The sequence below is a fragment of the Pteropus vampyrus genome, unplaced genomic scaffold (genome assembly GCF_000151845.1).
Source record: "Pteropus vampyrus isolate Shadow unplaced genomic scaffold, Pvam_2.0 Scaffold88, whole genome shotgun sequence".
Classification (NCBI taxonomy): Eukaryota; Metazoa; Chordata; class Mammalia; order Chiroptera; family Pteropodidae; genus Pteropus; species Pteropus vampyrus.
In genome coordinates, this window is record NW_011888869.1 from 5,514,418 (window position 1) to 5,536,340 (window position 21,923).

The 21,923-nt window shown below is 33.0% G+C and overlaps 1 protein-coding gene across 12 annotated transcripts in view; it reads right to left on the reverse strand.

Moving 5' to 3' along the window:
• SPOCK3 (SPARC/osteonectin, cwcv and kazal like domains proteoglycan 3) overlaps positions 1-21,923 on the reverse strand; it is a 328,840-nt gene that overhangs the window by 202,850 nt on the left and 104,067 nt on the right. For 4 of the 12 annotated variants that reach the window (XM_011363729.1, XM_011363721.1, XM_011363720.1 and 1 more), the window contains exon 3: positions 3,910-3,955. The exons of 6 other annotated variants lie outside the window; for them this stretch is intronic. Coding sequence is in view for 5 of the 6 variants with exons in the window: in XM_011363721.1 (XP_011362023.1) it covers positions 3,910-3,955 (46 nt within the window). In the remaining variant the exon portion in view is untranslated. Of the gene's footprint in view, positions 1-3,909; positions 3,956-4,058; positions 4,068-21,923 lie in introns of all 12 variants that reach the window. 2 more of the 12 variants (XM_011363717.1, XM_011363718.1) reach the window with 1 other exon arrangement.

A 21,923-nucleotide genomic window follows, 5' to 3' on the forward strand; every position in this document is an offset into this window, starting at 1 on the left:
TCAGATAAAGCTCTAAAACTTGATCTTGAAAAGACAGAAGAAACGATACATAAATAGTTGCGCTTATGACTTCCCTTTCAAAAAGTTTATTCTTTTCTTCACCCCGCTTCCAATCCTTGCAAGAATGGCTCATCTAGAAACAAGGTTAGCCGGTCACGTGTCTTTCTCTCCTGACTAGATTTTGGGCAGCTTGAATTTAGCAACGGTTCCGAAACACATCACTTCTTTAGGAATCTTTCTTGAATTAAATGCAACCTAATGAGCCACTAGGAGTCAGGCTACCCTTCCCAGAAAGGTCCAGATTTAGGAGAAGAGCATAAGAAACTGCTGTGAAATGACAGAAGGCACTCATCTAAGTCACAGCTACAATTCTTGTCCCTAATTCCATATCCTCAGAAATCTGCACAAGCAAGTGAAACACACCAAAAAACATGAAACCAATTTGTCCTGAAATCTCTGGATCTACATAAATTCTGCTTCTTTATTATTAGTCTACCTCTTATAATTCACTGCAACAGTAGATACCAAGTTAAGAAACTCCAAGTTGTCTTGAAGAGTAATATTAGGTAAATACAGAAAGCGCATACAGCTTCCCAACTCTTTCATTTCAGGGCACCTTTTGCATAAAAGGTGACCCTTGTAGACATAGCACTTCAATATAAGTAGATTCTCTAAACAGTGTCAGGAAACACTGCTAAAATTGCCAGTGATTTCTCAGTTACACACCCAGATCAATCTGTGATGCAAAGTAAGGCAGGGTTAAGGTAGTAAAGAGAAAAGAAGTAATTACTTTTAAAGCTACAGTATTTCTATCCAAAGCCTTCCTTAAATTATTTAAAGCATTTATTATGCTAACACTTTAGCATCCTCCGTACATCTCTTCTTTCATTTGCCATAGTAAACAGAATTTTTGTGCTGTATTCAAGAAGATCCATGTCCTCATTAAAACTATTTTTCAGTCAATTTCTGTCATGACAATTCATGATTAGCCACACTAATGAAGAGAAGGAATGGCACAGAAAATTTCACCTAGAGATATCTAAAGCAATTTATTTTTGGCATCGGTATGCTTTCTTTTATTTTACAGCAAATTTATCATCATCAAAATAGTTTTACTTAAATTTATTTTAAATTATTATATTTTCCCCAAACTCTTACTTTTTTGAGGTAAACAAAGTAGAAATGTTCTAATTAAAGAAGAGAATCTTACATGAGCTGGAAAATCTGTTACAGTTAAATCAGAAGGAAGATATGTATGAACTATTAGTAGATTTTTACCTAGAAGCAATTTTGCAGGTGCACCTGCAAACTTGTGTATGTGTTTGTGGGTGTGTAAATATGTAAATGTTTATGTATGGATGTATGAGTGTGTGTTCATATTATGCATATATGTACAGAGAAGTTTGGGGCTGAGAAATGTTGCCACTTGTATTATGAAATATTAATTAACATTCTCATTAGTGCTACTTTAATTTCTGTATATTTTGTGAGGCAGTATATAGAAATAGAAGTAAAATGTTATAATGAATATGATAATAATGGCATAAATATCAGCATAAAAAATGTAATGCCAAGTCAATTTTTTGTCACTCATTTCAGGAAATATGCAAACCACCCAAAAAAGAAAGTGTGAAAAATCAACTTATATTGATTAATATGCTATGGCTGTTCACAAACCAATGAAAAACAAACACTATATTAAAAATTATAAACATCCACAAAAAGTCTTCTAAATTATTTTGGGTTCAACAGCTCAGATTTTGAAAATAGTACGTAGAGGATTCTATCACCAGAAAGAACAAGAAACATATTAGAAATGAACATATCTCGTCTCCTCTACCCAAATGATACTACCTTATTAAGAGCTAGATGGGAAAAGGATAATCTTTCTCTCTCCTGGTATGGACTACAAATGGGCTGGTTAATTTCACTTAAAACCAAAAATAAACAGAAAACAAATACACGTATCTGAATCTAACTTTTTTACTATATAAAACTTTCCTATGTATGTTTACCACCTATACATGTTCCATCAATCAAAAGCCAGGGTCTTATAGTCTGCAAAATATTGTTCTAAAATAGAGAAACAAATCAGCTCTATTTCAAATGTTCCTTCAGGTACATATTTATTTTGAAAGCATAAACTTTAAAATTCTGTTAGTATGCCGTTATTTCATTTTAGAGCTATTATATGAGTAACAGTACCACACAGTAGTTAGGAAAAGGGGTTCAGGGTTCAGACTGTCTGGACTTGAATCCTGACTCTGTAACTTTGCAGGAATATGACCTTAACCTCCTTCAATGCCTCGCCTTCTGCATCTACATGGTAGGGCTGTTTTGAAGATTAAACAAACTAATATATTAAATACTTAGAATAGCAACTGAATATAGAACACTTTATAAATATTAGCTATTATCATGTCATGAGCTTTCTCTCTGCCTGATAAATATGATGTTTTTTTTTGAGAAGTTGGTAAGTTAAAAACCTCTTTGAAAATTATAGTAAATCAATCTTATAGTATATCAGGGTTTGGAAGCCTCCCTACAGCAATCTTTTTTAATTTCATTTTCTTTTTTTTTTAGAGGTCGACACATCATCACACACACAAAAATAAAAAACAAAGCATCTTTATTGTAATTGGATATACCAGTTATGGCAAATTTAACTGTTAACATCTATTTCACACATAACTCTGATTTTTCAAGGTTTATGATTCTATCCTAAAATTTCATTTCCCATGAAAGCTTGCAAATATATCTCAGTCTCTATGTCATTATTTTTTCATTGCTTGTCTTTTAGTGTGTATTTGGATTGAATTATTAGCAGCCAAGTTAAAATTACATATATTTTTAGAATTTTAAAAAATGCAGATTCCACAAACACACTGGAAAATAACAGTGAAATCACATGACGTACAGAAGAAACAAACCAATATTAAAGGTGGGACTGGATGTGAATGAGTGTTTCAAATTGATGTTGATTTCAAGATTGATGTGGATGACAGCCCCTGTCTAGATCCACCCAGGTTGGCTATGGGGGTGTTCAGTACTAATATGAAGTCAGAAGTTTGGAGACGCAGCCAAATACCCTAACTTTCCCTTAATAACACATTATGGCCCATTCTTAATAATGACTTCTATTTTTAAGTGATACTACTTCATGGAGTAAATCTCTTTTGTAAGGTTACTACAGCCTACTTAACGTAGAAATTTATTTTCTTTCAAACTTGAAAAGAGTTTCTGGTCCTGATACTGTACAAATTAGTACACAAATCTATTTAATTATTTATATAATTATGATCGCATTGAGTTTGATGTTTTCATTCTCATTTCACATATGAGAGAACTTCCTTTTTTAAGCATATTTCCTGCTTTTTGTTCTCAAGTAAGCAAACCAGAACTACAAACGGTGTAAAGAGGTGGGAGGAACCCTAATTATATGTAAGATTTTTCCTTTTAGGTCTTACGTAGACCGCAGCTAAGTCTAATTACCAGTTGACTCTGTTTAAAATGAAAGCTTATATTAACTGAAAAAGAGACACCAAAGCCATTTGTTTTGAAACTTTAAACAAATAAATCTATTCCTAGTGAATGCACTTCAGCGTATTGAAAAACTGGACGAAGTGACTCATATTAACTAAGAAAAATGGGCACAGTATAGTTCTCAAGCCCGAATCAGTAATCCAAAATGTGTACCTAAAAATAAGAGTATCCTGACATAATCATGATATTTAATTAACTTATTTCTAACTACAGCTGAAATTAAAGTAATTATTGCATAAATTTTTCCATTCATCTAAGCTCTCCATTTAGTATTTTAAAATATAACTAAACAATATTGTGTTTAAAAATACAGTGATTATAAATAAACACATAAAATTTTTTATTTTAAAATTATTAGATTCTTACCTTGATCAAAGGCCTTTCCTGGACTCCAAGTACGGAAATAATCATCCTAAGGGGGAAAATAATGTGAATTGAGTGTATATGAGTAATAAAAATGTAAACATTCATATAAATCTAAAATAAAATATGAAATACAGAAGCTGAATACAAACCTCTACTTCCTGCAATGGCAAGCAGCAAATTATAAAAAATAAAAAATAAAGAAAGAAGAGAAAAACAACAGTTATCAAAAGGAAACACAATGTTTACATGTTATAGAAATGTCTTTCAAAAAATGTGTTCATTTTCAATAAATTGTGAGTCAATGTTTACTATAACAATTTAACTATTTTTGGTTGCCACTATATCTAAATATTATAATGCAATACTTTTAATTGCCATTCAAAGTGCAATATAGCATGCAGATAATTACCCTAAGCTAATAAGCTATAAAGGTATTTTACCAGTTTCCAATTATACAACTTCATTTTCTACTAGTACAATAGTAAATGGAACCATTAATATAGCAGAGGAAATACCAAGTGATTCTGCACTAGCCTATGTGTACAAATATACTTTACACAAATCAGCCACTTGTTAATTGACTATCTAAGGAGTTCAAAATGCAATCGGAAGCTTGAAAAAAAAGATGCAAACCTAACTCAATCTTGCCCAAAGTTTAAATCTTTGGAAAAAGAATCATTGATATATTTATCATATAGTTAGTAAATGTGACCATACAACACAAAAGTGGGGTAATGTATACTGAAAATCATTTTAAAAGAGAAAAGCCAAGTTGACTATATTTTATTGGTTGTTTTTACATCCTAGAAGCCTTGAACCTCATACATATCATCTTTTATGGTAAACAGAATAGATTTCACTGTTTAAATTAATAAGCGATCCTCACTATAGTAGGAAAGGGTAGCACATTGTGGTGAAGATCCTTGATTAAACAATTCCTAACTCAATACTCTTAGACCCACGAGGTCAATCCATTGAAAAGCTACAGAACATAGGAAATCCACAAAGGCCAAGCAGAGCATCTTTGCATCTTCTTCCTTATCTTTGTGCTAACAACCTCCAATGTACAAAGAGGAAAAGGTAGCACATATTTTAATTATGAAAATAAATACATTTCTCCAATTTATTTATTCAAAAATTTTAAATTGTTACAAAATCTTTCCTTTATTATGACTAATTATTCATCACCACCTTCTGCATGCTCACCTCACCAATTTCAAATGAAAGAAAGAGAAGGAAAACAAGAAAAATCACAGAAGACACCTCTGTCAGTCTCTTATTTGTGTTGAGATAGGGTTATATTAACATGAGGGCATGTTAATGACTATCCACAACGATAGGTTCTGCAGAATTATCTAGGGTTAGATTAAAGGAGGATAACACCACTGGATATTTAAATAAATATTGACTGTTGAGTCTTCTTTAAATCTCTTTTTTAAAACAACTTGAGCATGACAGAATTCTTAGAAAACGAAGTTTTCAAATTAAATTGCTCCACTCAAAATTTCTAAACTTTAGCTGAGAATCATAACACAATCATTTAATATCTTTCTTGTTTAGATCATATCTCATGGTTTGGGGGTGATGGCTATTTATTCATTCTGAGCATGGAGAGGAGCTAGAGTTTCTCCTGAAGCATAACTAAAAGCTAGACAATGAGCACACAAGTGATGGATCTAGAAGAAAACTTGAATTTTAAGGCTGGCTTTACCACTTATCAGCTGCAAAACTTTAGAAAAGGTAATTAATCTAAACCTTAAAACCTTGTGAATAAAGTTGGAAAATAATACCTACCTATCTGGTAAGGGTGCTGTGGGGATTAGTTATAAAAAAATGTAAACAACAGCACACTCTCTGGCATAAAGGAGGTGCTAAAGCATACTTGACAATCACAAGGGCCAGATTCAACTCTTTAAGTATCTTTGAGTGATGTCACCATTGGACAAACTCTCACTGTTGCTAACAAAATCCTTTAGTTTTTTGAGAAAGAGCCAAGGGCTCTTCATAACATTTGTGAAGGTGATGTCCAAACTGCCCTCGCCCCAAATGTCAAATGTTAGTTGCAGTAAACTTTTAAAAAATGTTAGTTGCATTAAACTTTATAAAGTCTACATTTATGACTATAGTAGTTAATGCAACCAGGCAAGTATTTCTGCTATCACCTCAGACTATTCTGAAGTGGTACAAGCTACCAGTGGCATCACTCAAGAAGATGTAGGTAAGTTTCAATTGCAATAATGACACCATCTGTTTAAGTATCACAGTTCTAGAAGCGGGAATAAGTGTAGAACTGATGTTGATAGAACTGAAGCCTGATAACATGAAAGCAACACGTTTGACACAACACATAGTGTTTTAAATACTCAACACCTTTACAAATTAGCAGGAATTGTGTGTGTGTGTGTGTGTGTGTGTGTGTGTCTGTGTGTGTGTGTGTGTGTGTAAGATGCATTATGGTAAATCTAACCTCAACCACTTTTAATTTAACTTCCTTCAGAAAAACATGATAACATTGGGTTAGTTTGGGACCATAGTTATATAAAAATCTATAATACAATATAAAACATGAGCCAGGTTCTTTTTGTTATGTCAGGGGCAATCTCAGAGTCTGGCCATTGTGCGGATCTGATACAGTACAAAAAAGCAAAATAGTTAGCCTATCAGCTATTTTTAGGTATTTTTCTTTGTGTTCTCACATCACTAGACTTTTTTCTGAAAACGGTTTCACCTCATTAAATCTTAGGAATTTTGCCAGGATGAAAAATAAAAAGTATTTTCACATAAGTGTTCATTCAGGCGCAATTGCTTTTGTCTCCAAAAGCTTTGTGTGAATATTGGTTGTTCTCAGACTTTAATTTAGATCTGAAATAAGCCAAGCAGGGATTTAAAATAACAACTGCAAAAAATGCCCCCAATTGGAGAAATGCAGGTTCAGATGAGTGAAACTAAGCCTAAGTGTTTCAACAGGCAAAGCTGAATTCTTGTCGCTCGTCTTCCAAAGCTTACATGAGTGAATTATAGCAGCAACAACAATTTAATATTATGACTTTGCCAATTTCTTATACTTAAATAATGTTTATTAATATTTTTAAAAGTAATCTGCCTAAGTAAATTTGCTTTGTATATCCTATTATTTAAACATTTTCCTTGTGGTTTTAATGCTCTATTTTTCCTAATTAAAAAAAAATGTGTATCTAATATAGAACACAGTGTCTCATCCTTGGCATTACTGATATTTGGGCCAGAGAAGTCTTTGTAAATGGGGAGTCGGGCTGTCCTGTTCATCACAGGCTGTTTAGCAATATCCATGCTCCCAACCCATGAGATACCAGTAGTGACCTCCCTCAAGATGTGACAATTCGAAATGTCACCTAATATTGCCAATGTCTCCTCAGGGGGAAAATCACCTATTTGAGGACTACCAATGTAGTGATTAGAAAACACAAAAAAGTACATAAATCAAAATATTCAACAGCAATGGGTTGCTAACAGTAACAGATTTTTCTTCACAAATGTTTTATTATAAGATTATACATTCAATTTTATATTCAGCTCTCTGTGTAACATTTATTAAGAACATTTTACGATTGTATCAATATGTTTTGCCAAAATATTTAATGGCTGTCTAATATCCTTTTGTATAGATTTATCATCATTTAGTTATCTCTTCATATGTTTATGTTTTCATATTGCTTATAAGATTTTGCTATAACAACTCATACATAAATATCTAAGCATATATTTCTTATAAATACAGATATAAGTTTAGGAAGGAGATCACTGGGAATACACGCTGTGCCCAGAATAGAGAAACTAGTTTCCGGTGACAATAATTGGTTATAATCAAGCTTTGTCCAGATGGAGTGAGTTGGAAGGACATATTTATACTCAAAGATCAACTGTTGCTTCATTCATTCACTACTACATCTGTACTGATAAATTCTCCCATTGCCTGAAGGAATAATATGGAGGGGCAAACTAGATCAGAGATTTCTTAAGCATCTTCATAGACAGTGATATGTGACCAAGTGGGAATGGGAGTCTCAAACCTAAGAACTCTACAATGCCTAGAGATGAACATAATGCTCAGGCATTATGTTAGCCATTAATAAGCTATTTGACCTGCTCCAGTGGCTATAAAGAGCTATAGAGTCAATAAAACCTTTCTAAAATATATACCTGAAAAGATGTTGCTAGCTAAGCATGCTTCTTTTAAATAATAATCGATACAGGTACTATTGACAGCTACTGGACACAATTGTGTCCTATATTCCCATAAGCATTCTGTAATTTATATCACACAACTATTACAAAGTATTTTTAAGCTAAAGAAAAAGTATTCCATAATTATAAAATAAGACACAGGAGATTATACGTTTGGAGACATATGGCAAAAATAAAATAAGTGTTAAATTTAAATGAAATTTAAATATTATAATCATGAAATCTCACAAGTCAGATATATTTTAACCAATTATAGCTTTGTAAAAAAATCCATGTGCAATAAGGTTAATAAGACATTTAAAATTTTGCATAGCTACCTTATACGTGACTATGGAAATCTAAAAACCTTAATCCCAGAGACAAATACACACACACACACACACACGTTCAGTTACAATATTGACAATTGTATATATTGACACTTTATAATTACAGTGTCTTTGCAATGAATTATCCCATAGAGTGATGACATCAGTACCACACTACGCTCAACAAAAAGAAAGCCGTTCTCTCTTAGTTTTTCTTATAATTGACAGTCCCACTTGATATAACATTTTTTATTCTAAGGCATATTTTATTATATTAAGTACTTATAAACTGTATGTCAGTCATGATACAATATTTCAAATATCATTTTTAACTTTTTCCCAAAAATGGATACTTCCAAAACCAAGTGTTTTATCAGTGATGTCATTCATATGGTAATTGTTTTAAATTTTGAATAAATTATGATAAAAAAATTAAAATTTGAGAAAATATCAGAAATAATAATTCTGAAGATTTAAAGATAAATTTATCTTTGTATAAATTTTCAAATCCTAGCTTAACAATTTCAATTAATGAATTAGAAACAAAAGAAGAAGAAAAACAAAAAGGAAGATATACCAGGACATCGAGGCCAAGAGTAAGGTTTCTGAACAACAACAAAAAACTCTAGGTTAGAACCGTCTGTCTACCACATACTCTGATATTTCAACTGGCCTTCAGTTTTCTTTTATGGCAATTAAGATTCATAATAATGTCCTCAAGCTGTTTTGAAGAATAAATTAGATAATATGTCTAAAGTATTAGTATAGTTTCTAGTTCATAATAAGCATTTAAAAATTGACACCTGTTATTATTATAACCAGGAGAATATTCTAGTGATTGTCCTCTATCATTATAATGTGATAAAGAAATATCTTTCTTAAACTGGCATCGTATAAAGATAAAAATTTTTGAATAAAATATGTGGTATATGCTAGAAGGAAGACTATAACATGTGGAAGAGGCACAGGGAAAGCAGTCTTTTAGTATCTTATTGTAGCCTCTGACCTTTGAAGCCAAATGTAGTGAATAGCTGGAAAGCCTTCAAGTCATAAAATTAGTCATTTGTAAAAATGAAAAAATACACACACACACACACACACACACACACACACACACACACTCTCTCTCTCTCTCCATATCTTGTCTAGTATGTCTTTCATAACAGCATGTTTTTGGATATACAAATACGGAACCTCCAAACTGCCCTTTGTTTGCAGGATTTAAGCTGTGACCTACTGGGTAAATCCTTATGTCAGTCCAACTGGGTATCATATGCTGAATGATGGCTTTCGCCTTAGAACATGGCTACTTGACCTTGCAGAGGACTCTCAGAGCAAATCCTGAGGAGTCAGCAGCATCTTGGCTCTATATAAGGATGTCAGTCTGTACTCTAATCATTCTTCTCTGGGATTTTCCTCTTTATCTAATAACTTTATTTCTCTTCCTGGACTTTTCATTCATTAATTACTCTGCATCTAAACCTACTTACCTGATTTCTCAGCCTTGACCCACTGGCCTCTACTTGGTTAAGTCTGCTTCCAAACAGTCACAAGCCAGTAAGAGACAAAGGGTTCTTGGTCTCAAATTTCACCCAAATAGGACACAGTCATAAACACATCCAGAATTAGGGAGTGTTTTTGGCCCCTAGTCCTCTCTGGGGAAGGAGAGATTGGGCCAAACAAACAAAATATTTATATTTTGGGGAAATAAAAAGACAAGATGACCACTAATTTTTAACCCACAACAATGACAGTTTTTGATTCAAATCTCCGGGATCAAAGTAACGATAATAAGCTATTGCTCCACTTACTGACAAAAACTTTGTTAAACGTTTTATATGTACACAGAAATAAAGAGTATGGTGATGATTGCATGAATCTATATTGAGGAGTGGGAAGATAAGTTTCCTAGGATTTCTGTATTTTGTGATTATGTCTCCCAAACGCTCTCAAAAAAATCAACTCTTATTGCTTGCTCTGTCTCAATAGCACTGCTAGTTCTGTAAGCTAGTTCTATAAGCTAAAAATTAGCAGTGGAAACCGTTTTGTTGAAATTGTTATATGACTCATTTACACATCTCATCCTATCATGGAAAGAATGGCTAGTATAATCATTTAGCTAGTAATTTTCACAAAAGAAGAAACTCTCCTGTGTAGAAACACTTAATGTGATTTGATCATAAGATTGAGTAAATAAGCATTGTCTGGGTGTAAAGGAATTATGTATTGTAGATAAACTCCTGTTCCGGTCCCCAAGTGTCACATTTATTAACCAAGTACCAGTCATTTTCCACGTGATGTCCTAAGACCACCAAAGAGTACATTATAACTCTTTGGTGAACCTTTTATTTTTTAAAGACTATTTTATGCTCCCTGATTCATCACAGACTAAACACATAAATAAAATAAATGATGCAAAAAGGACAGCGCCATTGGGATAAACCCACAACTGCCTCTGAAAATATCTGCAAATTGAGGTTAAAATCCTTCTGAATCTATATGGAATGTGTACTGGCTACTTTTACATTGATATATAAAACTTTATTCATTCACATCAGGGAAAGACACAAAAAATACTTTGCCTTAATAAACAAAGATGTTAAATATCGAGACTCATCACTGTAACTCTAAGAAGACTAACATACTTGAGAAAAATGGCTTGAAGTTACTCACCATGCACCAAGAACTGTTCTAAGCTTTTTACTCTTAGCATCTGTAAGAGTTAAATGCTTCTAATATCTTTCCTATTTTACAGATGAGAAAAATTAAGCAGAAAGAGATTAAGTAAACTCTTAAAAATTACACAGCTAATTAAAAGTAGAGGTAATTTGAACCTCAGAAGTGTGATTTGGAGTCTGCATTCTTAAACATCACATGATACCACAGGACAGCATATATGACCCATGGGCCAGGCTTACCATTTGATTTTGCATGTAGTTTTGCTGGAACATAGCCACACCTGTCCTTATACATATCGTCTATGTCTTTTTGGCACTACAGCAGAGTGGAGTAGTTATGACTGAGACCACAGGCTTGCAAAGCATGAAGGCCTACAAAGCTGATCTTATGCTGAAAAAGACTCTATACTATTTATCCTATACTATACTACACCCATAAAAGAATGCTTATAAATAAAATAAGAAAACAACATTTAATGGAATACCTCTCTATCTCCACATAGGAAAACAAATCTTTTTAAAAGGGGGAAAAAAAAGGTGTTTTAGGTATTTAATGTTCTGAATTTGTGTGATTTATTTCCAAAACCTTAAGGTTTATAAATTTTCCAAATATTACATTTCCCCTTTCTGACCATAAATATATCAACTAGCTTGGATATAATCTACAAATGAATCTATTATATTTTTAGCAAAGGAATTCAAGATGAGTAATCTGAAACCAAGGAATAATATGATTCTAAAAATCCTTATGATACACTATACAAAAAAAATTTCCTAGGCACAGGTTGCAAATGTGTTTTCTGTATGACATCATGATACTCATTTTAAAAAAGAAAGTCAAATAAGGTAAAGTGCCTCTAGATATTATAAAAGTGCTTCTAATCCTAGAACACTTTTCAGATTAGCAATTGAAACTTTATAGTTATTGTTTAGTTATTGGAGCAAAAGGACAAAATGAATATTCCTATATTTATTTCACATTCTTTTAGTATTTATAACATTTTCTTAGTGTTCATAATTCATAATTTTTAAAAACTCTATGAAACTAAATATTATATAGTTTAAAAATAAAAATATTTATCATATCAAATGTGATCTTTTGAAAAAAATTGTGTTATATAAATGTTAAAAACTTATTACCAGTCTGATATAAATTATTAGCATGGTACAGTCAATGAAAATATAGTAATACTCAAAATATGAACTAAATACTGTATAAAATAAACTTTAATCATCATAAATGACATCAAAATAAAATTTATCATTTTTAGAATGTGCTTCCTTAAAAAATAAGGTGTTAGTTTTTTCATTATTAAATCAAAAATGTATTTCAGTGCTTTTTCTTTCCTCCAGCAGCAAAAATAAGCCTTTTCAGACTCTATACTGATAAAATAGTAGGGAAGAATTTTTATAAGCAAATTTCAATTACTTCCAACTGGGTCCCTTATCATGATTAATACTTGTGAATAATATCTTTTTGAACATATCTATTTTTAGATACAAAATGAAAGCTGGTTTGCTCACATTGAGTTTTCATTTTGAGGAAGAGTTTTGATGTTTTCATTATATAATCATTTTATTTCATTATGTATAAATTGAGATTCTAATGGCACAGTCACTATTATCTATAGTAACTGTGTTACATTCATAGTTCATTGGTTTGTAAAAATCTTTAAACTAAAGTATGATTTACTCTTGCCCTCGAAGCTTTCCTTTGTGACCAGCATTTCTCCTTAATCTTCAGCATTAGAAGACTTTCTAAAAGAATGATCCTTCATTAAATTCAAAAATTTAGTGTAATGTATATATTCTTATAGTTTGTCCCAATACTTTTTATATTCCAGATTTCTTAAAATACTGAAATAACAAGATGTGCAAAAACATCAACATAGTAATTTTAAAAAATAGCCTCATATACCAGAAAACCAAAATTGAGGATTATAATCAGTAGTAAAGGATTATATATATGGAGGATAGTGGCTAAAAAACTGTCCTCAAGAATCCATCAGATTCTCTGCACATTAGTAGTAAATGAGGCACCCCCACTCTTTTTTAGGAAGGGCATATTAGTTGCCCACAGCTCCATACTCAATTATGCCAAACTTTAGTAGCTTAGAACAACACGTATTTATCCTACAATTTCCAAAGGTCAAGAATCTGCCATGGTTAAGCTGAGTGCCACAGTCTCCCACAGGCCGCAATCAAGGTACCAACCAAGCTGCATGCACCCTCTTCTGAAGTCTCGATCAAGGAAGAACCATCTTCCAATCTTTCACATGTATTTTTGGCAAGATTTCATTCCTCGCTAACTTTTGGGCTCACAGTTTCAGTTCCTTGCTGGTTCAGTTCCAGTTTCCTGCCATATGGGCCTCTACCCAGAGCAGGTCACACCATGGCTCCCCTTAGTGTAAGGCCTCCAACAGAGAATACGGTCTTTATAAAGTTAATTTAAAACAATATCCCAGAACTATTTTTTTATTTTTTTATTTTTTTTAGTTTATTAGAAGTGAGTCACTAGGTCCTGCCCAAATTCAAGTACAAAAGCATGAACACCGGAAGTGGTGACCATCAGGAGCCATCTTCTAGGTCTGCTACCACAGGGCATGCTGGAAACTCTTTTTGTCATTTGACACCAGAATACTTCATTTTTCTATTGTCAAAACTTTCAAGAAAAGGAATTTCAAATTTCACTCATTTTTTTAATGTCAAGATTCGGTAAACTTCACTGCACAGTGTATGCCTATGCTATGCAGCAGTGCTTCAAACCTATTTATGGTGAAGAACCAGCTTTACTCTTCCCAACCATTGCAGAACAAACCTTTCATAAAATACAATAAAATAAATTATTTAAAAATTTAAAAAATAAATTATTTAAAAATTTTTTAAAAAATTAAAAATATAAAATATAAACTTTAATAAATTTTTTTCTGTCAAATTGCCATGAAACATTTTTCAATGTTTACTATCAGTCTCTGTACCTATCTTACACAGATGCGGACCAGCACCAATCTGTGGACTCTCCTTTGAGCTACACTGATTGTTATGATATAGAGATGTAGTTAGAGATGAGGCTGAGAATATCTCAGCTAACTCACAGTTGAAAAAAATTTCATTAAAATAACATTCACGGTTCCTCTCACTCTCTGCCTCTGAGAGGAGACCACTGTTCTGTGGAGTGTTACCCCTTTTCTAATAAACTTTCCTTTTACCCCTAAAAAAATTTAAAAAAAAATAATAACATTCACCTTACAATATATAAGTGAGATAAAAATCAATAACGATATTTTGCTTCTAATCTGCATGTGATTTAAGATACAAACCAGTTCATTCTCTCTTCCCTTTATCTATAATCATCAAAAAGTAAGCAGCTTCAACAAATGTAGCCATGGGAAGTCAATGTGTTTACACATTTTAAAATTTACATGAAAATGAATCAGTAAATTTTTACAACATGAATAATCTTATATAGAATTGTGCATTTTACAGCTTTAATTATAATAAACTACACACGATAAAAAATTTTAACCCTTAAAGTACACACAATAGAAGCCAAAGGAAAAATTGTAATCTGCTTGATAAACTTTTGTACAATAAGCAATCTAATGAATAAACAAAAATTTAAAACAGTACAAACCGCTTATTTTCTTAAGTATCCATTAATTAATTAATTTGGCTTATGTGCCACTGTGAGACTGGTTGTGCGTGCGTGCGTGTGTGTGTGTGTGTGTGTGCATTAGGCAGTATAATCACCAAAATATACAATTCTGAAGTCAGAAAAGTGTGACTTCAGATACCAGCAACCTAAAATTAGAAATGTTTTAAAACTTCTATAGTCCATTTAATAACTTGCTTGCTATTTTTACATCCTTTTAGAATGAGACTAATGATAAATTTATCATGGGTATATCAAGTTCACACACACGAGACTGAAGTGAAAATCTGACATGTGTAAAAGCATGCATAGAATTGAATTGATATTTTAAAAATTATGTTAAAACGTATCAATAAAAATCAAAAGAAAACGTTGTTTACTTGAAATTCACTCACTTTGTATTATGCAAGACACTAAATAATATGCATATATTAAATAATAAAGCACGATACTCCTTCAGTATTTATTTTATTATTTAGAAAGATCAGTTTTGAGAGGATAATCATTCTTAACAAGCATATAGGTACATGCTTTTGTGTGTAGACACACACACATATTGACTTTCCACAGTTCTTCAGATTTGCTAATAATCTTGCATTGTCTACTATTTTGCACTACCATTATCTCATCCTTATTAAAAAGAGACAAAAGGCTATACCTCAAATAAAGAGTAGAGAATTGAAACTCATAAGAAATGAACAAGATGTTCTTATCTAATTGAATCTTGTAGCTCAAATTACCAGAACATTTTTAAGGGAACAAGATTCCCTTTAGAATAATCTGATATAAAGGAAGACAACATCTATATTACATATGTTTTAAGTTGAAAAAAAAAGAAAGTAGTTTCATGCACCTAGATGATAAAACATACAAATTCTACTTCCTTCTACCTTCTTCTAAATATATATAAAAAAAAAAAAACCATGATTTTTTAAAAATATGATCAATGCTAGTATTTAACATGTAACATCTGGTTTCACTGGTGCTACATTCTCATTTATACTTTAATAATGCCAAAAGTTAAGTAAATTTTGAATATTAGAGAAAACATAATAGTAACCATTATAACATAGTTTATATACTTGGTTTCCTTTTTATTGCACTTAATTATTGTAGATGAGTCCATTAATGCAAAGAAGAGAGGAATAAAGAAGGAAGGAACAAAGGGAAGAAAAAGGGAAAGAGGGAGGAAAGACAGGGGGAACTTTAACAAATGTTCATTTAATACATTTTATGTGCCAGGTACCCTGGTAGGTTCTGGCCACTAGAAAATGAAAATACTTAGACATATCTCTGTTCTCACGTATTTTATAGTCTATAAAGAGATAATCACGGTAGCAACATAATGTAGCTACAAACAAAGCATTAAATCTGCATTAGCCTGATATGATCAGAGTCAGAGTACATAGCATAAGAGCTGTAGATTAAAAATTTGCAAGCGCAAATGTTTCATGCAGAAGCACTAGCAAATAAAAAGACATGTTGACATAAGAAAGCACAAAGAAGTCTGAAAACTACAAGTAGTTCAGTATATGGAATTATAATATAAGTGTGTATCTACGTGTGCCTGAATCACTTGATCATAACTGTGTGTGTGTGTGTGTGTGTGTGTGTGTGTGTGTGTGTGTGTGTGTGTGTAGGAGGATCAGGTATGTTGGGAAGGAATGGTGATGGGGTGGGTGGTATAGTGACAGGCAAGGTGGCTAGGCAGAGACAGCTAGGCAAACTCATCATAACCAGATTCGCTAATTTGTTACATTTTTTCCCTACTTCCAGCATCGAAACTAGTCTAAATGTTTTAAGGTTGTAATATGGCTTCTAGAAAAAGCAATTATTGCATAATTGCATAATAACTACAAAGTTAATAATAACCACCATAACCTCTAATACAGTGTTTTCTGTATACCAATTTATTAAACACTGTAGTAACCATGTAATATAAATATCATTCTTTCCCTCAATTAACAGATAAAAAAAGATTATGTGACAAAGTCCCACAGCCAGGGACTACCAGCTTCTGCAGTCCATTATCTTAATCATTTTTAGTATGTTTCAGTTTTGTAATTTTTAATTTTATTATTTAATTTCCAAGTGCAAGTAGCACTTTTACCATGCAGATAATTTAGAAAATCTAACCTTATTATTTTTGCTCAATGATTTTTTTAGCAAATATTTATATTTTCTATATTGTGCTCCAGTTCTAAGCAAGAAGGTAAAATCAGTGAACAAGATCAAGTGTCTCTGCCTTCCTGAAGCACAGAGTCTGACTCTGGACTATATCACAGTACAATTCTATATACTATTTATGAATAATAGAGAGGTTCTATAGTCATTGGGAGGATGCGTTTCGTTTCTCTCAATTTATTCTGTGTTGATATTTACATTTTGTTATATGTTTCTCCAAATGCCATTCAGGCAAATGCAAAAAAATAAAAAATAAAAAAATCTACCGTAACATTCATAAGAGTATATGTGTAGAAATCGTAGACACAATTTCAAAAATGCTGTCAAATATAAAGATGAAACATCTGTGAATGTCTGAAGTGCATTCTACAACACAGAACTACACCTTGTTGCTTTCATCTACAAAATGTGCTACTTTTGAAAAGTTTCAAAACTATCAATAACTTTTCAAAGCTTACCACAAAATTGTTTTGTCCATATCCATTCATGGGGAACAACCCACATCCCTTGATAGAATCTAATTTATACTCCTCGCTGAGTTTTCTTTTAACATTCCTGGATTTAATTATCTGGAATAAACTGTTCCTCTTGACAAGAAATACTGTTTCTTGGTTTTATTCCATGTCTATAGAAATTTAGAACCAAGATCCAATGGAAAGGAGGGGGGGGACCTTTATAGACTAAACAAACTGAGAAAATAAATGTCCATGGAACATTGTGAAAAAGCTATTTCCTTAGTTTTAATCAGTGATTAGATGCCAAGAATGCAGAAGGGAAAAAAATCAAATGCAATAGCCAATCTCTGCGTGAATGTGTGATTAATATTGCCAGTCAATTGAATCTTGTAAGCAGTTCAGAATGTTGTTAATTACAATCCAGGGGAAAGCAAATTCAATATCAAACACTTTTAAGCAAAAGTAAATGGCATTTTATGGTGTTGGCAACTGTAATGTGTTTGAGCAGTGCTGAGCTACTTCATACATTAGCGCAGTTGTTTATGGACTTAGTGATATGATATTTAAAACATACTCTAATGTGGGTACTAAATTAGATCAGAACTGTGTTTCCAGTTTCAGGGAGGGAGGCCATATGTGCTATAAAGATAAAAGGATTTAGACAGTTGAAAAAGCAGGGAGTAGAGTTAAAAATCCCTGTGATGAAAAATGCAAGAGAATCTGTTATCTGGGGGGAGCAGGTAATTCCCCACCAAGCAGAGTTCTTTCAAAGTGCACTGCTGGCAGATTTTCCTTTTATAAATGTCCTCCACTTCATTTTCCAAATCTGGCTAGTATTCATGGTTTTCACCCTTAGATATAACTATGTCCATAACAGTCAACTTCCTACTCTTTAACACACTTCACATTCTAAAACAGAGAAAAGGGAGATTTCCCACCAATAGAGTCCCAATCTCGTGATCTGCGTTCTGTTGCACTAGGACCTAAGGGAATGGAATAGTTTAAGGTCAGGTGACATAGGGAAAGCCACCTGCAAAGAAATTTCCAATATCCCCAGCAATTTGTTATTTGGATTAATCAACTCTCTTTTTTATATGGCAAATGACCCCTGAGAGCATGCAATGTCTTTCCTAAGAAGCAATGACAGTAGTATTGGGTAGTTGTTTAGCGGGTGTGACAGAGACCATATAGGCCAGAAAACCTAATATTTTTACTATCTGTCCCTTTACAGAAAGTTTTCTGAGCTCTGCTTTACAAGTTCCCCTCAGTAGTAACCTCTCCTGCTAGGAGCCTGTCGGTTTCTGAGGACTGAGAACGCAAAGGTTTTCAAGCACAGAAGATTAGGTGGCATGATTGTTTTGGTGCCTGTTCACTAAAAAGAATTTGGTGAATTTGGCAGAATTTGGTCAAAGATGTGTCAGTGCTAGGAATGAGCCTTCCTGCCATCTCTATTCTAGAAGGAAATAGAAAGGACAAAGGAGAATTTCATAAGCTTAGGAAAGCAGAGCCCTATGGAGCTGTCTAAGTGGTGTATTTGGAAATCCACAGGGCAGTTTGAGGGGCTTGGGTTAAGAGTGAGACTTGTAAGAGTTAAGTGAAACGACAAAACTCTAGCATCTGCCATGCAGTTTTTACTCAAGATTTGGGAATAAAACCACACTCTCTACCTCCACCTACTCAACACTAAAAAACAAGTAGTGATTACCCCATGTCAGGGAGGACAGGTAGAGAGGCACCCATGTGGAAAGTCAAAAGGAATAAACTGTGATTGTCATATTCTAAGCCAACTTCTTATCTTATCTTGAAAATGATGCTCTATATTCCATGGCAGTGCTTCTCTGAAGCTTACCGCATAGATTCCTTTTTTTGCTACCATGCTGACTTCTGAGACAACATGGTATAGAACAAACTTTAGGAATAATACAGAGATGAGTATAAGTTCAAGCTCTACAATTAATTAACTGGTGAAGGATATTAAGAAAGCTCGACACTTTTACCTCCAATTTCTTCAATGGAAAAACTCTGGATAGTATCACCTTTACAGGGCTTTGTGGATATTCAATAAGAGAACATGAAAATACACCAAGCACAATTTTTTGCATTTAATGAGCTCTCAAATAAAGAAAACTTTGCTGCCTTATTTCTACTCCCAAATAATGTCAAATTAAAAGCTGTCAGCTCTCTTCTGTTCAAACTTTCATAGCTTCAACTCTTCATTCATTCGTTTACTCATTCATCCATATAATTATGGTTTGGTATATTACTGCTTATGATGTTAATGTATACTTAATATGGAAAGAAGACAACATTAACATACCCTTTGGAGCCACCCCCACTTAAAAAAAAAGCAGAAATGTTATTTCCCAACAAGTCCATGTTCTGTCAATTAATATCCCTCTGGAAAATTTGAATGACAACTATGTAGAGTACTGAACATTTGGAATACTTTGAAAAAAGAGAGGCAATGAAAGAGTTGATGTTAGGAGAAAGCCAAAGGGATCAGTAAGCAAAATATAAAGCTAATATAAAGTTGTGGAGAAGAAAAGATATATACAGAACGGATAAAGCAGTGGGATCAGAGAAAGCAGAACTGAGCCTGATTAAAAGATAGAAGGAAAACAAAGAAACGCATCAGCTCATGTCTCAAATCTGAATGACATTCCTGTTACAACGTCCCTAATGACAATATATAGTAACTCCCTTGTGTGCCTCTCATCAATGTATGTACCCTCGTGTTCAATATGCAATACTTAAGTACCAGAGGAAATTTCTATCCTAAGAAATAATAGTCAAACAGATACATTATCTGAGTAGTAATGTACTTTAAAATGCTTTGGTATGAATAGTTTGAAACACAGGTGCATAATTTGACTTTCCTATTAAGCTTGGAAGTGATTAGGTAGCATTTGAATTACCCTAAACAGGAATCAACTTTGTAGGGACAGCAATGGAGTCACGTCAGATTGTGATGAAAATCTACCCAAGATAGTACATTAATTAGCTTGAGATATTCATATGGATACAATATGAGGAAGGAAAATGGGGAGAGAGAGAAGGAGGGAAGAAAGAAGAAATGACGGAAAGAAGAAAAGCCAGAATTTATCTGACTCCACAACTTGGTTTCTTCATTATTGTATATTTCTCTGACCTACAGCTAAGCCATATTCTGCTGGATATTACAATCTCACAGAACATCCACTTTAGACAAAGTTACTGTAAAACTACACGATGCCAAATATCCTCCACTCATGACCGCTACTTTACTAATTACAACTTACTCCTTGCCCTAGCCTATTCTCCCTATAAATATGTATCTATTGAGATAGACCACGATAGATTTGCCCCCACTTTCTGACAACACCCATCCAAAGCAAATTTCCACTTCCTGAGACTCTCTCTAAAATTATACAACCAATGCCCAGATCCTGTGTCATGTCTTTATAACAGCCCTTTAGTGAAAAACTGCACAGCGGCCCAGTGTGTATCTCCCTTGCTGCGACACTTTGAAAACCCAACACATTCAACTCTCAGTGTTCCTGGTGGTGTTTGGCAATTCCTTTCCCAGAACACCGTCTACATCATAGCCAAGTTACAACCTGGCCTCTGTATGCAGAAACTGTTAAACTTTGGTAAATACCATATCACTATTTTTTTTTTTTTAGACAACAAAACACAACCGTTCATTTCAGGTTCAGTGTATACTTACAATCAAGGCTGACTTACCTTAGGACTTTTGCTAGTGAAAGTGTCTACTTAAAATGCTCTGGTCAAAATAGGTTAGATAATTCAGCAGAGTATTAGTGGATCTGCATGAATGACGTGAAAAGCCATTAATAAAATTTATATTGTTTCAGAAGGATAGTGATAACAGAAGAGGGTAACAGAAATTAACACAAACTCTTCGTTGTCTTTGTTTCTATTTCCTGAAAATCAGTTAACATTGGGATCCCAAAAGTTAATTTATTTAGCTTCAGGTCACCTAAACCTAAATTGCTACATTATATTTTTCAGCTAAAATCACTAAATATTAAATAATGACATCACCTGGATAGGCTAACTATCCTATCTGTTAGGCAATGTCTGTAACTTGGGTGACTATTTAACAGAGGAGTCAGGTGTTTGTCAAGGTCACTCTAAATATGCAGAACTAATCTCTTGTTTTTGATATATGGAACTTATGAAGATTATCATGGTCTAATCATTGAGCTCAAATTTCACGGTTTATGAGACTATGTGTTGCTAATCACCTGGACAAGAACTCTTGATATTAGGTTTCTCAATTTTCAGTTATATATTAAAAATTGTTAAAAGATATAGGTAAGAATTATCTGAATATGCTAGAAATTATTATCTCTATCAAAATGCAAAAGACAAATAATAGTATCATTTCTACCATAAGAAATTATTGCATATTTTTCTTCCCCTATCATTTTTCTTCCCGTTTAATTTTCAGTTTCCCTGGAACCTTTCTTCTTTCATATATTTCTCTTTTTTATGTTTCCCTCTCTGAGAA